At 40.8% G+C, this 18,879-nt stretch overlaps 1 protein-coding gene across 1 annotated transcript in view; it reads left to right on the plus strand.

Annotated features, from left to right (window-relative positions):
• SOX5 (SRY (sex determining region Y)-box 5) overlaps positions 1–18,005 on the plus strand; it is a gene marked incomplete at its 5' end in the record, with an annotated part of 160,391 nt that extends 142,386 nt beyond the window's left edge. The window contains 4 exons of the mRNA XM_010012535.1: positions 4,771–4,879; positions 5,792–5,965; positions 13,738–13,954; positions 17,321–18,005. Of these exons, the coding sequence (XP_010010837.1) occupies positions 4,771–4,879; positions 5,792–5,965; positions 13,738–13,954; positions 17,321–17,633 (813 nt within the window). The remainder of the gene's footprint in view (positions 1–4,770; positions 4,880–5,791; positions 5,966–13,737; positions 13,955–17,320) is intronic.
• Positions 18,006–18,879: the final 874 nt, after the last annotated feature.

Raw genomic sequence — 18,879 nt, forward strand, 5'->3', positions numbered from 1 at the left:
CTCCTCCTCTGGTGTTCTCTACTGGCTGTATCTCTGCAGGCATCAAACTGAGAGGAAAAATACTCCTATCGGGGGAAATGGGAGTAGGGATAGAGGAGTAGAAAAATGAAGAGTGGACTGCTTCAGTAAAACTGCTAACCTTGAATTATGCAATCGGAAAAACAGCTCTTGCCAAAATACAATTCTAACGGAGTTCAGAGTACTGTCAGTGTTTGCCAAATACCCCAGCCAAAAGGATGTCTCAAAGAGGGGGAGGAGGGATCTGCTGCCATATGCCCAGCATTCACAGTATTCTGGAAGAACCGTGGAGTCCTTCAGGAGTGGAGGCATGTGCGTGGTCTCAGGTACACCCTGTGTGTTGGTACCATGATCCAACACAAGACAGGAAGTGAGGTCAGAGGGGAGTAGGCACATATATCAGAAAGTCTTTATTCCTGAAACCTTCCAAGATTTTGCTTCATGTTTATATAGTAGTGGGAGGAGTTCTGGCAAACATTATGAGGCTGTTCTACATATGTTTTGACTCTTCTTGTTTTATGTTTCTTCTATGAAAGAGACTGCAACCAAGTTCTTGTCATTTTTAGATCAATGTTTTGTTAAACTATGACAGCTATCCATGACAGAAAGCCAAGTAACTTTTGCAGCTGACCACAAAACTGAGTTTGACTTGCCGTGCTTAGTCATTTTTTTATATCTATTTTTTCTACATGACACATTCCATGTGTGTATGTGTTTTTCATTGTTCTTTTCAATATAATTAGAACATTGCTAAGAGCTGTGGTACGAATTAATCTTCTCCAGCAGATTACTTTCTTTGATTAATAAAGTTTTAGAAACTTCTCATCACATTGTGGCTATTGATGAAACCTCACTGTTTATACTTCTAACAACTGGGCTATTGTGGGATTGATTGCTCTCTACAGTATTATCTTCTCTGGTTTGCCCATTACAATTGTAAAAGATCCAGACAATGGAGCTCTCACTGCTCCAAGGAGAGTCTCTCCTAGAGTCTAGTAGAAATTACCGTTCAGATACTTTTTCAATCTTCTACTGAAGTTCTTCACAGAGGTAAAAGATGCTATGAGATGTCTTTCAGTCTTCTGGGGCCTGATCCAAAATTCAGAAATTTAGAAGAAAAATAATCAATTCATCTTTAGCAGGGTCCCTGTGTTTCTTCTACTGCAAGAGCAGAAGCTTTCCTTACCATTTGTTTTCACTGCTTTGTGCTGTTTGATTTTTAGCAGGTCTCACAAGCAATTCTTTTCATGACTTCCCCAGGTTTAGACCAGTCTTGCCTGTTCTTCCTGTCAGTATTGGTCCTAGGATGCAGTTGATGCCACTCATGCCTTGCTCATAGGATGAACAGCATTTTTTAACTTTGGGGTGTAGGGCAAATTTGAAATTAAGGGTTTATCACTCTGGTTATTTTCTTGTTGCTTTAAAAACCTGAAAGCACATACGATTTCATCAGCTGAACTTTCTTCCTTATTTCTTTCTGTGCCCGGCAAGACAATTGGATGTGGAGCTTGATAAAATGAGAAAATAAGTTTAAGGCCTAGTCTAGCATAGTGTGCAGGAATATGCTGCTGCCTCCTGAATTCTAGTGCTGTATCACAACTGCCTTATTAGATCGTGCTGCTGAACCCAACAAGCGTGTGCTCCACGTGTTATGACTGAATGGTACCACAGCTTGCTACTGTTAACACACCTAATCCAACACAGCAGAGTGGTAGCAGTTTTGCAAATGAGTAATTTGCTGTTGAATTGAGATTATGATGATAATGGTTATGATGATAGGTCCTATTTTTGTAGAAACTTGAAATCATTGTGGACCTCTTGTCTGAAGTTCTTAAATAGGCTGTGTAAGAGGAGGCTGGGCTAGCAATGTCAACAGGTTGACAATTTATTTGGGGTCAGGGAAGAAAATACTTTTTTCCTTTGTTTCTTTGGAGCTTCCATACATATTTTCTCCATAAACTGAAAGACTGTAGGAAAAGTAAAGAGATGCTTCCATCAAACGAAAAGCAGTAAGTCATCAAATGGATGCTTTCAAGAAAAACAAGATGGGAATATTGTTGAGCCCCTTTTGAACATTTTGTAGTTGTAAAAGTATTTCTGTAGGTCAGGATTGCTGCCATATGTTTAATGGGAAGAGTGTAGGATGGGAAATAGGAATACTACTTACATATAGTCAGGCTTTTGCGTCCTTGCAGGATCTCTTTCTGCTCTCCTGATGCTGTTGGAGAGGCTTAGGAATGAGCAGGCCTTAGACTTACTCTTGCCTGAGTACTTTTTTGAACTTCAACATTTCTAAACATTAACACAGAAAAGTACAGCTTGCAGTTTTGACATCCTGTTTCAAAAGCAACATCATGCAGAAGTTCTTTTTAACTTCCCCCTTCTCATTGGTGATTGAATTACATTGTCATTCTCTACCTTTAAGTAGCAGGGACTAAACTGTCACTATGTTGAAAGGGTGGTGTCCCCACTCATCCATGTTTCAGCTGTCTGGAGAGCCACCTCCAAGCGGCAGGGCAGCCCAGGAGCTCAGCACTCATCTGGCATTCCTTCACAGCCTCTCACTTCATCTAATGTGTCTTTACCTCAAAATGCAAAACTTTGCCCAAGGTGGATAGCAGCAGAGCATCTGTAGGCTTGTTAAGTCAGACTCTGATAAATGAGCCATACCTGGTGTGTACCTTGCAGACAGCATGCTGGAGTATTCGCTGACCTTAAGACTCAATCAGATCATGTTGGCAGAGTGTGGTTCTTAATGTAACTGCCTCCGACTTCAAGAGCTGCATTTACGGCATAAAGAAAAAGCTGTTAAGCCTGTGCCCTTTGCGCTCTCAGCTCTGTTTCTCTAAGAGGTTTATACATGATTCAAGAAAAGTCAGCAACAGAATAACTCCCCTCCCCCGTAATATACCCAACAAGAGGAGATGTTCTTTTATATTTTAGGTTGGTGGCATCATTTTTAACTGATTTCTGACATAAAAATTTTTGAACTCTATCATTATGAGGTTGACAGTAAATAGATCTTTTTCGGAGGAAAAACTGTTGATTTCCATTATATATCTGAGATCCATTTTGAAGAAGTACAAGACGAAGTTATTCCTGACTTTCTGTCTGCTGACAGGCTGCTTTGGAGATGCAAGCTGAGTTAAAACTGGTAGATCAAAGACTTTGGTAAAGCTAAATGCCTGAATAGTTCAGGTGCTTATTCGAAGCTTCTCGAAGCTTTTTGGATCTGCTGTGCCTGGTAGCGTTACAGAAACCCTTTTGCTTGTGATAGGCTGATCCTTCTGAATGAGCTTTTCCTGCAAAAACCAGCAGGATAACTCATCCTGCATGCTTTTGGTGGTGATGTGTCTAGTTACAGACGGGGCAAAAGGGATCCACAATGGAATTGAATGTGAGGAGTAGGAAAGTTAACCTCATGTTCCTTAAACTCTGCGAGCATACAAAGTTGAGCAGATTAACCTTGTTCCTAACTCTCAAGAAAACCTTTGTGAAATGGCTTACATGAATTTGAACTGTTCTTTGAATTGTAGATGCAGGCACATCACATTGCAGGAAGCATTTCTGTATTCGCATTGTTCTCTTTTCTGTTTTCTTCTATAATACAACCCAGTGACATTATTAGGCTACATAGAATAGTTGTAAAGTCTCCAGTTGCCATGTGAAATCTGGAAGTTTTTTTTAGTTTATTGATCTTTTACAGTCATCAGGAGTGGAATAGAGCAACAAAACGACAATCTTTCAGGAAGAAGCTCAAAAGAATTTTTTCAACTGGAGCCACTTTATTATCATGCCGTATCACGTCATTTTCTTAGCTTTGCAAAAGGCACAGTGCCTAACAGTTTGAAATGTTAGTATTGCTTTCCTGAAAGATTTATTTTTAAACGTATGATTGTCAGGAAGATAGAATGTTTATGAGTAAAAGTCATTGGGAAAACAAAAACAGTTGGAAAATGGAACACCTTTGTATTTGTAAAGTCAAACAATTCAGGGGGAAGTGAGGTGTTTTGAAGAGAACATTGGAATTAATGGCCCTGGCATGCTGTTCTGGCAATGTCTTTAGACACCGCTGCAGCCTGACAGATTAATTGGCAGCACGCACTAGCCTGTTGCAATCCAGGGTTCACAGATAGTTCTGTCTAGATGAATGACGGATGGGGTGTTAGTCGGGTTGGGCAAAACAGTCTGAACAGGAACACAAACTGCTGCCTAAGTATCATGCTTAATTCAGGCTGACCCTTTCCCAAGGCTTGAATAAGTTTGAAGTACAGGCGTGGGGGTTTTTTTTCCCTATGGGCTGCTTTCTAAAATATTGCCTTTTTAAAAAGAAAAAGGATAGTCACCCATATCTCTGCAATTTGATTGCAGGCTGGAAGTAGTGTAAACCAATAAATAGATTGCAAAAGAGTATGTATCATCTAAACTTCCAGTCCAGTTTTGCAGTCCCAGGGACATAGAGAGTTGAAGTATTCTTCACATGTGCAGCCATTTTTATCTTCTTAACTAAACCAACTATGGAGTTTGCTCATCACTAGCTAATAAGCATGTTTTAAAAAGGACTTGGTAGAGTATGCAACCATATCCCTTCCAGAAAAAACAGTATGTGTATTCTTAAATAATTGACTTAGTAAACTGTTGTGACTGCATTGTTATCCAGCTTCCCTATCAATCTTCTGAATTACTCACAAACTTTTCAGTTACAGTGTTTAATGTTTTCCTCATCCAATTCCCATCATCCTGCCCATATAGGACAAAACAACACTGGAGACCCTGACTCAGCAACTGGCAGTAAAACAGAGTGAAGACGGGAAGTTTAGCCACGCAATGATGGATTTCAACATGAGTGGAGATTCTGACGGTCAGTACAATGGCTTATCCTTATTTCTAGGTTTGGTGTCAATGGTATCTGGAGGAGAATCCAAATGATTTGGAGGCCTAGGAGGAGTATGAGTGGTTAGCAATAAGTGGCTATGAAACAAGACAGGAAAAAATGATTCATTGTGTGGTGTTTAAAGTCTGGAGGTGATTTTTAGCCTTCTCTTCTGTACACTGCAGTTCTCAAGACTGAACCAAGAGTGTATTTATGATGGTGAAAGGGAATAGAGGAGGAAAATAGATGTGGGATAAGTGAGTTCACACAGTAAGTCCATGAATTATAGTCCTGATTATCCGTAAGTGTTTCACGCTCTGCACCTGTAGGAACTTTATTGGTTTGAAGAAGCAAGTGTAATGTTCGTTTCTTTCTCTGCTATCACTTGTTGTTACAGAGAGCACAAGAACAGGCAGATGTGTGAATGTTCATTTGCTAGTTAGAGAACTACTTAAGAAGAAATGCCTGGTCTTGCCATATATCACTCCCTTGCCATCACAAAGAAGGTAGAAGCTAGGTAACATAATATGGCCAGCATTCTGTAAAAAAGAAAGAAAGAAGGTAAAAGGAAAATCTACATTGATAAGTGTTGGGTTTACATGTAAACATGTAAACATAGTGAAAGATGTTTTAGAAAGGCTGTTTAATGCTTTGTGTTGAAAAAAATGATTGAAACTTTTCATTAAGTCTATACTATGTGATACTGAATCAATAGAACAGCTAAAAACTAGACTATACAATACATGGTATTTCCTACTGCTTTAAGTAGAAGGAAGAAACGCCGTTAACCTATTGTGAACACTGATTCATTGAATGTGCAGCACCATACATAGGTTACTGACTGCAGAGGAAGCTGCATAACGAAACACAAGCTGGGAATGTTTTTCTCTTTCTTTGTAGGAAGTGCAGGAGTTTCAGAGTCTAGAATTTATCGGGAATCAAGAGGGCGTGGTAGCAATGAGCCCCACATCAAGCGCCCAATGAATGCATTCATGGTGTGGGCTAAAGATGAACGGAGGAAGATCCTTCAAGCCTTCCCTGACATGCACAACTCCAATATCAGCAAGATACTAGGTAAGAATGAAAGAGCACTGTTCTTTCAGTAGCTAAACTAAAAAACTTTTGACTTAATAGAGCTGAGCACCTGCCACAACAGAATTACTGTCTCTAACACATCCATTTTGCTACCTAATGACTGCACCGAGGACGACGGTGATACAAGCTTCCACTGTGCTGCCCAGCAGTATAGATTAACCATAACCTGAAATGTTCCTGTGTGTTTGTAATTACTGAGATTGTGGTGATAGTTTTGGTACGAAAACATGAACTGAATAGACAAAACCAGTTCATTTCATTAGGTTGTTGAACAAGCACAAAATGACTGCTGTTGTTTATTTGCCCACATACTTTGTCTAACTAGATTCTGTGGGGTAGCACACCATGGTATTTGATTTTGGTTCAGGTGCTGCTCAGAAGCAGCAGTTCCTGTTCAAATCAGTGGTCATAGAGAAAAGATCCTAAAATCATAGTCATAGAATAGTTTGGGTTGGAAGGGACCTTAGTGATCATCTAGTTCCAACTCCCCTGCCATGGGAAGGGATACCTTCCACTAGACCAGGTTGCTCAAAGCTCCATCCAACCTGGACTTCAACACTTCCAGGGATGGGGCATCCACAATTTCCCTGGGCAACTTGTTCCAGTGTCTCACCACCCTCACACTAAAGAATTTCTTCCTAATATGTTACGCTCTTTCAGTTTAAAGCCATTACTCCCTGTCCTATTCCTACATGCCCCTGTAGGAAGTCCCTCACCAGTTTTCTTGTAGGCCCCTTTAGGTATTGGGAGGCCGCTATAAGGTCTCCCCAGAACCTTCTCTTCTCCAGGCTGAGCAATGCCAACTCTCAGTCTGTCCTCCTAGGAGAGGTGCTCCAGCCCTCTGATCATCTTCATGGCCTCCTCTGGACTTGCTCCAATCCCTCCAAGAGGTTCATCTCCTTCTTGTGTTAGGGGCCCCAGAGCTGGGCACAGTACTCCAGGTGGGATCTCACAAGAGCAGAGTAGTGGGGGAGAATCACCTCCTTTGACCTCCTGGTCACGGTCCTTTTAATGCAGCCCAGCATACTATTGGCTTTCTAGGCTGCAAGTGCACATGGCTGGGTCAAACTGAACTTCTTATCAACCAACACCCCCAAGTCTTTTTCCTCAGAGCTGCTCTCATTCCAGTCTCTGCCCAACCTGTAGCTGTGCTTGGGATTGCCCAGATGCATGTGCAGGACCTTGCACTTGGCCTTCTTGAACCTTGTGAGGTTCACACAGTCCCACCTCTCCACACTATCAAGGTCCCTCTGGATGGCATCCCTTCCCTCCAGTGTGTTGACTGCACCACATGGCTTGTTGTCATTGGCAAACTCGCTGAGGGTGCACTCAATCCCACGGTCCAAGTCGCCAACAGATGTTAAACATTGACAGTCCCAATACCAACCCTTGAAGAACACCATTTGTCACTGGTCTCCATCTGAATATTGAGCCATTGACTGCAATTCTTTTCAGTACAACCATTCAGCCAGTTCCAGTTTAGAGACAAGGATGCTGTGCGGGATGGTGTCAAATGCCTTGCACAAGTCCAGGTAGATTATATGAGTTGCTCTTCCCTTATCCACCAACCTTTAATCCCATCATAGAATGCCACCAGATTTGTCAGGTACGATTTGCCCTTATTGAAGCCATGTTGGCTGTCACCTGTCACTTCCTTATTTTCCAAGTGCCTTAGCGTAGTTTCCAGGAGGATGAGATCCCTAATATTGCCAGAAACTGGGGTGAGACTGACTGGCCTGTAGTTCCCTGAGTCTTCCTTTTTCCCGTTTTCAAAAAAGGGGGTTGTGTTTCCCCCTTTCCAGTCATCGGGAAGTTGACCTGACTGCCACATCTTCTCAAATATGGACAGTGGCTTAACAACTTCATCCACCAGTTCCCTCAGGACCCGTGGATGCATCTCATCAGGTCCCACAGACTTGTACACCTTCAGGTTTCTTAAATGATCTTGAAACTGAGCATCTCCTAACAGTGGATGGTTCTTCATTCTTCCATATTCTGTAAAGAATCTTGAAATCAGAAAAAGAAACGTCATTTCCATATCCTCTACTCTTCTCATCCCAAACAATATTTGTCATGAACATAATCTACTGAATTTCATGCCATAGTCTTCCAAATTTTCACTACTTGCTCAAGTTCTCAGGACCACATTCTGTCCCAAGTTACTCCTCTGTGACATGCTGAATGATACAAAAGGTGAATAATGAGGATCTCTGAGGCCAATGAATTACTGTTCCGCAGGAAAGAAAGAAAAAAATCTGTTACCAAATTGGAGATGTTACATTTTTACTGATAGACTATCTTACAGGAGCTAAGCATCCCTCAGGCCAGTGGGTAAAAGCTTAAGCAGGCAACATGTTTACTTGGGCTGCAGGTCTCGGTTTTGCCAACAACTCAAGAGATGTAGCGCAATTGCGATGGCATCATTAACTAGCTGCAGGGCTGGTAAATGTGCAGTTTAGACTGGTCATAGGTTTGACGTTTAGCTTGATTAGAATGGTATTATGAAAAGTTAGCAGGGGGCAAGTGGAAAGGAGATAAATTGGTCAGAGAGGCAGAATGTATTGGCTGGGGATGGCAGATGTGACAATATTAACCCATGATTAAAAAGGTGGTATGAGATGATTAGATTAGTTATGGGAACAGGATTAGAAGGCTAAATTGGTTATGTTGATGGTAAAATGACCTTATACTGGTTAAAAGGGATTATACTGGTCAGAGGTGTATGATAAGATTAGACTGAGGACAGGGCAGTAATAGTTTTGGTCTGTTTCTAAATTGAGAGGAGACCTGGTTAAACCTGTTTTTAAATAATCAGCTTCAGAAATCTACAAGATCATTCTGAATGGCCCTTTTCATATAGAAAGTACAAAGAGAGCTTGATGTTTTCCCTCTTAACTGATTGTTTTGGATAACAACCTCCGACAGCACGCTGCTAATTCATTCTGCTTAAAACAGGCGCTTGAGCTGGGCTGACATTTTACGCAGTCTCTGGGGATCCTGGTTGACATTTTAAAGGGCTTCTAAGCATTTTATAATACCCTAAAATCTGGTTTTAATAAGCCATTCTGCTGAAATTGTTAACATAAGGAATCACCTTTTACTATTTGGCGCTAGATCAGGGAGATACGGGGACATCTTTTTCTGATTAGATATACAGTAGTTGGAGTAAAATGTGCAAATTCATTACAGATCCTGTTGAGGTGACAGACAGTATAGCTGACTCCAAACTCTTTCTGTTTTGCTGCCAGATACAGGGAAAAGCAAGGTTCGAGGCAGTAAGAGATGATGTTTCTATTTCTTCCTAGCATCACATTTAAGTTTTTTATTCCACCTATGCAATGGAGAGGGATGTCCTGACATCTTCTTTCTTGACAGGAACATTGCAAAAGTACAATCTTTTAAAGTCAGCAGGGAGCTTTCTGTTAACTGGCATAGAGTGAGCAACTAGAAGCTTACTGTTCAGCCAGGTATTAGGGTCTCCTTATTTGAAAGTGACAATTTTCCCTGACCATTTTTTTAGTAGCACTGCTACACACCGAGGTCAGGGAACTCTTTGTCATGGAGAGTAGGTTAGATAGAGTTGTCACCGCTCAAGGGTCATTTTCATAGTAAAATGAGAGGAAGTGCCCTCCCCAGCACTAGAATTCTCTAGGGATTATGTTTGACACTGTGGTATTATGTTTTGAGCATAAAAATTAGATACATGGATTTGTCACTAAATTCATCTGTGCATACGTTTGTCATCCATCTGTTCATTGCAACTTAAACTTGCGGATAATGATTTTTTTTTAGTAAATTGTTAAAGAAGTGCTAAAATGGGTCTGCTGGACCCTTCAATTTAATAATGCATTGTTTAGATATTTTTGTAAATATTTTAATTAATTTCACTGATAAATCTACATAAAGAAATTAGGAAAAGATGGATTTAGATACTGCTTTCAGAAATTCTCTCGTGGATGTATCGGTGTGTACGTAAAAACCTATGCACATACCTATACATTATACAAGTGTTTGTGTATGTGAGGGTTTTTTAAAATGAAAAATCCACTTGATTCAGATACACAGATTGAAAAATATCAGTCTAATGGACTAAAAGTTAGTCAATATTACAAACAGCTGAAAATTCTTGTCAGAGAAACTTGACTTAGAATCACCTGTGAGCAGAGCTCTTAACCCCATCTAACGCATGCAAGTACTGGGGCACACACAGGGACATCTCTTTTCTGCCTTGTACTTACAGCTGGCTGTGTTCACAGTTATTGTGTGGGCATGGCTCGAACTGCCCTAGCTCATTTTGGAGGCAGGAGCCTTGTCTGGTGCTGTGGTGCTGCAAAGTCTTATAATTTTTTCATTTATTTTATTTTCTAAATACTTCAGCCACCAGATCAGGGAGAATTGTGCAGGAATCCTGCTTGTCATTGTATGCATCCAGGGAGGAGAATGGATTCTTGTTTTTATAGTCAAGGAGAAAAGCATTGCATACTTGACCCACTCAAATCTTTCTAACACAGATGGTGAGCAGAAAGCTCACCCAAGAGTGTAAACCTTGCCTTAAAAAGAAAGATTTTTCAAGATTCTTCAGTCACACCTTGTTTGGGCTTGGGCTTGGGCTTGGCACTGTGCATAGGTACCCATGCCTGCCTGTGTGTGTTTATAGACACAGAAAACAATGGCATATAAAGCTATTACATTTGTCCAGACAAAAGGTATTTTTGATGAGTTTCAATATATTGATTGACAATACTCATTCATAGCTTAGCTTGCCCATGGGTGCACATCCAAAGATTAGAATTAGATATTCTTCAAACTGTCAAAATTTCCAATTACGAGCAATCAGAGAGCTGGTTGGATTTTGAATATTACTAAGAAAATAAGTGAAAATTATGAACTGTAAAAACCAAAGGTTTATCATCAGAAAATGTGCCCTTTTTTAAAATTTTGTTTGACAGCATTGTTTGTTTCATTATTTATGATACTTCAAAACATACTAGTAAATTATATTTAGTATATTTTGTAAAAATGGTAAAGTCATAGTAAGAGGAGGTATCACTGCAGAAGGCAGCTATTAAAAAATTGCTAGGAAGAGAGGTGAGATTGCCAGGATTTTTCTCGTGTTGAGTTTGCAGCTTAGCAAGGAAAAACATAACGAATGACATTTATGTATAAATATTGTATGTGTAGCTGTATGTACAAATACTATGCCGAAAAATTTCAGGTTTTGTGGCCTTGATCCTGCACAGACTTACGCGTTTCCATAACTTCACCCACTATTTACAGATCTTTTCACATGAGGGGGTAGGAATATTCTTGCCCACATCTGACTGTAGGGTCACAGCAAGTGAGCTAGCACAGTGAAAGAGGAATTGTGCTGGGATAGAGCATTTCCATGGCAATTTTGCACCAAGTGATTTTAATTTCTACCTTTCTGTCTGTCTGTCTGTCTCAAAGTATATCCGAGTTCCTACATTGGAGGTCACCTTAGAGCATGGAAAGCAAATGTCAAGATTTGTTTAAAGGCTGAGACTTTCAAATTTATTATTCATAAATAAAAGTGTATTCATCACCAGGAAATGGGACTGGGGCTGTTTTTCTAAATAAGTCACTGAACTACAGCAGGTCTGTAGAGGACTAGAAGACTGTAGATTTAGACTAACTTAAGATTTTCTTCATACGCTAAAATGCCAGTGCACCAGTGCCTGTGAGGTAGAATTTGAAAGTAGACCTACATCTGGGCATCTTTAGTAGAGCGCATATGCTTTATGCCCTGGATTCTTAACATTGTTCAACGCAGGCAATATCTGTATTTCCATCTTCTGAAACATTAGTAGGTATTAAGTGTTTTGGCTGTCTCCACATGTTTATCCACATGTGTCATTTAGCCCAAAATCTAGGGGGCAGTACATGTGGAAAGTTTGTGTCACTTTTACTAGCCACTGTCTTTGACTATAAAAGCTTGAAATAATTTCCCTGCAGGAGACAAAGCTGCTGACCAGGATTCTGTGTAACACAGTGAATCTGCCACAGATCCCCATGCACAGGCACCACCTCTGTATGACATACAAAGTGCCACACAAGAGCTTAGGCCAGATCCTAGAAACCATCTAGGCACATCACTATGGTGCTGCACCTAAGCTAGTAACAATGTCATTTAACTGTTTTCCATTCCAGAACTATCTATCTGGAGGATCTCTGCATGTTACATGTTGGAAACATCATGAAAAATTACGGGTTTGACTGCAAAGTAATGTTTAAAAATGGATGTCCATTGCTCCTCTTCAGAACAAAGACACCATTATTTACAAATGGGTTGTCTCTAGGTATGAGATCATGGGCTGTAGCAGCCCGTCAGCCCTTCACTCCAGAAGCCTAAACTGCAGCTTGGAATAAAAATTCAAAGAGCAATGGGGAAAATGGTGTCAATAATCAGAAGCGGCCTTTCTAGAGGGAACCAAACCGTTTTCTTTCCTGGGAAGGGATAACTGCACTCTCTATATTGCAAATCTTAGGGCCACAGTGAGCTAAGACCAGCCTGAGTAATAGCATTAGCTAAGTACGGTATGAGTAACCATAAAAAATGAAGAACAAGGGGAAGTCAAGTATGACATATGACCTTATGAACCCATTAAATTGAGAAACTACTCAAACTTTTTTTCCAATGGGAAAATTTACTTTTTTCCAATAAAATTTTCCTTATAGGCCATGTTTCACAGCTTGGACCATGCCTGTTATTTGAAATGTGTCTTACCCTGAAGCACTTCTGTAGTTCATGGAAAACTAAAATAGGGTAACTGATTCAAGAAATTTTACTTTCTGCTCCCATATTATGTCCTTTAAGAAATAGTAGTTTATAAATTTCAGGAGGTATTTGAAAACAGTTGTAAAGTCTTCGTTATTTCCCTAGCTCAGACATCTACACTAACATAGGGAGAGTGTCAGAAACAAGGCTGCCAGCAATAAAGCTATAGTGTAACTCCATGGAGAAGTACGCCTTTATCCCAGTGCTCTTCCCTTCATGACAGACACTAAATTCTTTAAGACGGAGCTGGCAGTGTTCACCAGGACTTGGTCTTGGAGTTAAAACCCCACGGAGACATACGGGATAGTTTATAGCTTTTAGAGGCATTGCTTCAGGGTCTTTGCAGGCTCCTGTACCCAGCATCATAGCATTTACAATCAGCTCATATTATGCTTCTCATAAACCCGGAAGCTAGAAAGATTAAGCTGTAGTCACGTGCCTATCCAGACCATATGCCTTGGTCCAGTCATGGTGGAGCACAGTGACTAGATCATAGCACATGGGAGTTTCCTCTGGAAACAGGTCCATGGCCAAAAGAAAGTGGGCAGGCATAGCAGAGCAGACTGTGTAGCTAAGGGTCTTTGGCCATTCCACTAAAATACATTGCCTTGTTCTTTAAAACAAAATGTCAGGGATGGCTCATTATCAGGATGATGTTTTTACTTCCCACTTGAAAGACATTATAAATGAGATCAGTTTCAGTAAAATATTGAGTGAAAACTTCCAGTATCATCTCTCTCTGCCTCTTGGCCATACCCAAGAGGTTTAGTAGTCAAATACAAACAAGACCTGACCTCTGTCTAGAAGCTCTGACAGATTCCCAGCCCAAAGCAATGTGACCGTAGGTATCTTGTTCTGGGTGACCTACTTGTTTCTTTCTCTGCCTTTCAGTGTTTGTGGAAGAGTAGAATCCCATTTCTCATTCTTTTTTTTCTTTTTTTTCTTTTTGTGACAGGATCTCGCTGGAAAGCTATGACAAACCTAGAGAAGCAGCCATACTATGAGGAGCAGGCCCGACTCAGCAAGCAGCACCTGGAGAAATACCCAGACTACAAATACAAGCCAAGACCGAAGCGTACCTGCCTTGTAGATGGCAAAAAATTACGCATTGGCGAGTACAAGGCTATCATGCGCAACAGACGCCAGGAGATGAGGCAGTATTTTAATGTTGGGTATGGGATCTTTAAAAACTACTGCTCATTTCAGAAAAAAAACCCAAACTTTTCAGGAAGAATTCTTAATTCAGTATGGTAAACGTTATATTTTATTGGCAAAAGCATAATACATATTGCTAACAGAATATGAATCTTATACTTTGAAACAGTGTGGTTCAGGAGGAAGTTAGGTGGTTAAGGATTTTTTTGTTGGCTCTGCTATGTACTCATAGGTTTGGCCAACTATCTCATTTCCACTCTGATCATGCACAAGGTGAAAAAAAACCCCAAACTTAAGATTTCCCAGTGAAACATAGTAATTCTAATAGAACCTTAATACTAGCAAGTATTATGAGGTCTCAGAGAGTATATCTGAAACAATCTGTAGTACTGCCTCTTAATCCAGAAGCCAAAAATACAAGTTTGCACTCATTACGATCTGTGGCGAATGGTTTGCAAAGGAACTGCTGAACATACTGAACTTGAGCTGGAATATGAACTCGGCTCAGTTAATTCGTATCAGGCATGAATTTGTCTGCATTGTTCATTGTGACGGCATTTGTCATGCTAGGGAGTGTCTTCCAGTACATTAAGCTAATGCTTTGTGATGAGCATAAATTTCAAGAAGACTGGTTCTGATAAACAGCTAATAGATGAGCTTGATGTGATTAGATTAAAATCTGCCTAGAAAACTAGCACGTATTTTCCGTCTGCAAAGACTCCTTGGTTTTGGTTACAGCAGATCAAAAGAATCGGAAGTAATCAAATATTCTGCAATATTTCTGTATTCACTTCAGAAAATTAAAAGCTACACAGTGGTCCTTAAAAAAAGCAAAACCAGCAACAAGAACAACCCTCAGAAATAATGGAATTTCTGTTCTGTTTCATCTGAATTTGGAAACATTTTAATATTAACTGAGTTGCACATCTCTCTAGTTAATGTCTAGAAGTAGTAATAGAGGAAAGAATATATGTCCAGCAACTGTTAAGTGTCATCAGACTGTGTTTTAAACAGCTACAGTGTGCATTGTTATAATAAGCTGCTCAGCAGAGAAATTTGAGCTGCTTAACCCTGTGGTGCTGGCAGGTCCAGTGATCCCAATGGTAAGCACTGAAACAAACACAGGGAAGTCAGCCAACATTTGGCATCAAGAGATTAAAAAAGAGGAGGGGGGCCTTCTGGAAAAAGAATAGGTGGCAACAGAGCCCCCAAAACACTGCTTATCTGGTTAACATGCATGCTTCATCACGGGGAAAAAAATTAACCTTGTAGCATTCTGCATATTATTTAGCTTTCCAAACAAGGTTGACATTGAAATCAAGACATTTCTGGAGATAATTTGCACTGGGGCATTAGAGCACAGAACCAAGGGTGAAATCATTATGGAAGTTACTGACAGTGCAGCCGATAACTGCGGTGGGGTCAGTGTTTGATGCTGGCAGCCACCACACTACAGTTGCATTCCTGGTTTTAGTTCCCTATTTGCTGCATCATTCGGTACAGGCCATTTAGGGCTAAATTTCTAAACACCAGTCCAGCTCCTGCCTGAGCACCAAATAAGTTATGGGGTTTACAAGAGCTGCGGCTGTGCCAGCTCTCGGACACGCTGAAAGTGTGTCTGAAGGCATTGCAATGGGAAGGATTGGGCTTCTTTTGCAACTCTTGGACTTAATGCTTCCCTGTCTCAGTGTCCTCATCTATAATGGTAAGGTGGCAAGCTCACCTCACTGGACTGCTGAGAGCCCTAAAAACTTGCTTTGAGATGCTCTGGAGTGGACATCCTATAGAAGTGGAAAAACACTATTTTTAAATTATTAAATATTTGAAAAGCCCTCTGAAATGCATCAGTTAAGTGCAAAGTGTTACTATTGTTAAATATTAAAAGCAATTTAAGTGTGCTGAATCTTGTTACAGAAATGCTGGCTCCAGAAAACAAAAGCCTTCCTATTGAATTAAAAATAAAAGGCAAATTAGATCCACTCCCTAGTTTAAGAACTATATCTTCAGCTGAGACAACTTCTACTTGCTTCAGAAATAGGGAAATAAGGACTGTGCAGAGGGAGGCCTCGCTCGAATGGCAGGCAGGAAGTATCTGAAAATGCAGCAAGCAATTCCAAACAAATGTAAAGCTGTTTGGCAGAGAAAAGTCTTTCAGGATCACTGTACTGTGCAAGGCTTACTGTACAGCCAGGGCACAGGCAGGCAGGAGAACAGGGGAGGGTTTCATTCTTAATTAAGAATGTTCATCTCAAGAGACTCGGCCCTGTCTCCTGTGGCAAGGCTTTTCAGTGCAGATGGACACACCGCTGATGACATTACAATGTGCAGCATGTACTGAAGAGTATTACTGCAATGGAATTACTTCATGCAGCAAGGAAACAAAAGGAGCATGAATTTTAAACCTCTAGGCTTGTTGGGACCCTGAAGCTTCTCAGGGAAACAAACACTAGTATAACACAGCTAGTGTTCTTGATGCAAAGGGAATTTCTATGGCCTGGAATAATTCTTCTTTCATTATTGCAGACAGGTTTCCAAGGCTTAGACGCTGTATAAAGGCATCCTGTAGAGGATTTTCTCAAATGCTCATGTTGGTTGCTTGCTTTTTATTTATCTTTAAATAATGCATGCTTCCGTTTTAAGTCTGCCTTTTTCCAGTTTTATCCATCTTCCTTCAAAGGTTCTGCTTTTCACAAGTGCCGCTCGCTGTGGAAACTATCACCTTCCAGTAGGAGGCCCTTAGTGATCATCCTATCAGCCCGTCTTGGCCCCAGAAAGCCCACTGTTCCTCTCCCTAGTAATGGCCGTGTCTCTGACTGAACATGGAGTAAACATTAGTTCTTTGAAGAGACCTGCCTTACTTTCTCCTCATCCACTGGTACTTCCTTCCAGCACATCCGCATTCCTGTGCAAACTAACTAGCCCTCACTGCATCTCTCCTCTTGGCAATGTGTTACTTTTATATCTAGTCCTCCCAGCAGCTTGGGTTATTTAAAGGCAAGATTTTCAAAATACATGGTTTTTAAGTTGGACCACAATTGAAAGGATGTTTATGTTTTGGCCAGCAGCTCAAGGGACACCCAGTTTACCCAGTAAAGAGGCTGCATCGCAAGCAGGCAAGCTGAAACAGTGTAGTTCAGGTGCAGCTAGAGATTTTTACAGAGATTGGGGTTTTTTGTCAGTGAAGGTGGTTTGTGCTTGATGTTCATTTCAAGGGCATCATTTGGTGAGTCTGGAATATTGCTATTAATGTTATCATGCATGGGCCAGCTAGGTCCTCTGCATGCTCAAGAGCATATGCTATGGGCTTGCAAAGTGCTGTTGTATTTGCACTCCCTTTACTCCTTCCTGTATCCAAATGTCCTTTTACTTTTTCTCTGCGGCAGGCAACAAGCACAGATTCCCATTGCCACTGCGGGCGTAGTTTACCCAGGAGCCATTGCCATGGCAGGAAAGCCTTCCCCCCATTCCCCACATCTGCCCTCTGAGCCTTCGAGCGTGTCCAGCAGCCCGGAGCCCGGGATGCCCGTCATCCAGAGCACTTATGGCGTCAAAGGTGAGGAGCCTCATATCAAGGAAGAGATGCAGACCGATGACGTCAATGGAGAAATCTACGATGAATACGATGAGGAAGAGGATGACCCTGATGCGGACTATGGCAGTGACAGTGAAAATCACATTGCGGGGCAAGCCAACTGATCAGGGTCCAAATATCTCGTGACCTACAGGACTTCAAGGAGAAAAGAAAAAATAAATAAAGCCCCATCTGGTTTATCCTTGCCAGTGGCCAAGCACATTAACTTTCTCATACACTGACTGTTACTTTAACTGTTAGTCTTAACTAGTTGGGACATCAGCTGACTAATAGACATCAGCCTGCATCAGAAGAAAAAAGGCTCAGAAGAAAGGAAACAAAGACAACGACGACAACAACAACAGAATGATATAAGCTATGGGTAAAATAATGCCAGTAATTCAGCTGCTATACCCAAGCACTGAAGTCTTACCCGTCGACCTTTTATTATTATTATTTTTTTTTTCAAATAAACTTTATGGCTGTTTGTTCTACAATGTTCTAGAAATTCTCACTCAGGTACACAGTGCCAACAAGTGGCTTGTGAATGTGTTTTGTTGTTTTGTGCTACAGTTTAAAGAGAAATAATTTTTCTTTTTTTTTTCTTTTTTTCTTTTTTTTTTTTTTTGGTAATGCACCTGACAGGAAAGAAAAAAGATAAAATTCCTTTTGCCCCCTCTGTCTCCTCCTCCTCCTCCTCCCTGGCAAATCTGGGTCAGAAGCGTGAGTGTGTGTGCATGCGTGCCTGTGCGCGTGGCTGGCAAGGAAGGAAGTGGGGAGTCTGTTTCTGTTAACCCCAACAAGCAATTATTTCCTTTCAAGAGAGGACTTCTCTTCATCAGTTGCACACCATACTGAGTCTTTGAGCAAGTGCCAAATTTGTACTACAGCGCTGAACTAGTCCAATTTGTTGTTGGTTTTGGGGTTTTTTTTTGGTTGGTCTCTTCTTCTTGTTTTGTTTTTCTTTTGCTTTTCTTTTGCTTCCTGCTCTGTCTTAAGTTAGGACAGTATTGTATCTTAGACAATCCCTTGAAGAACCTGATATACCAGCAGCTGGTGAGATTAGACATATATTTTTGGTTTTGGTTTTGCTTTTTAAAGGAAACTGTAGGTGCCGTTCTCAGGTGAAAAAAGAGAGAGAGAAAGACATAAGAAATCTAGAGAAAAAATATTTTATGGTCTTGGATTTTCATGTGTGCGTGTTTATGGTACTAATAAGAATAATATTGGACTATTGTGAGCAAAAAAGCATGTTCCAGAATGAAGTCCCACACCCTCCAAATGACTTGGTCTGTAAGGAACCTTTGCTTTTAATTTACACTTCAAGTGGCAACATCACAAAATGTGATTTGTTCTGCACAGGACAGAGCA

This window comes from Nestor notabilis, unplaced genomic scaffold, assembly GCF_000696875.1.
Source record: "Nestor notabilis isolate BGI_N333 unplaced genomic scaffold, ASM69687v1 scaffold10824, whole genome shotgun sequence".
In the NCBI taxonomy this organism is placed as follows: Eukaryota; Metazoa; Chordata; class Aves; order Psittaciformes; family Psittacidae; genus Nestor; species Nestor notabilis.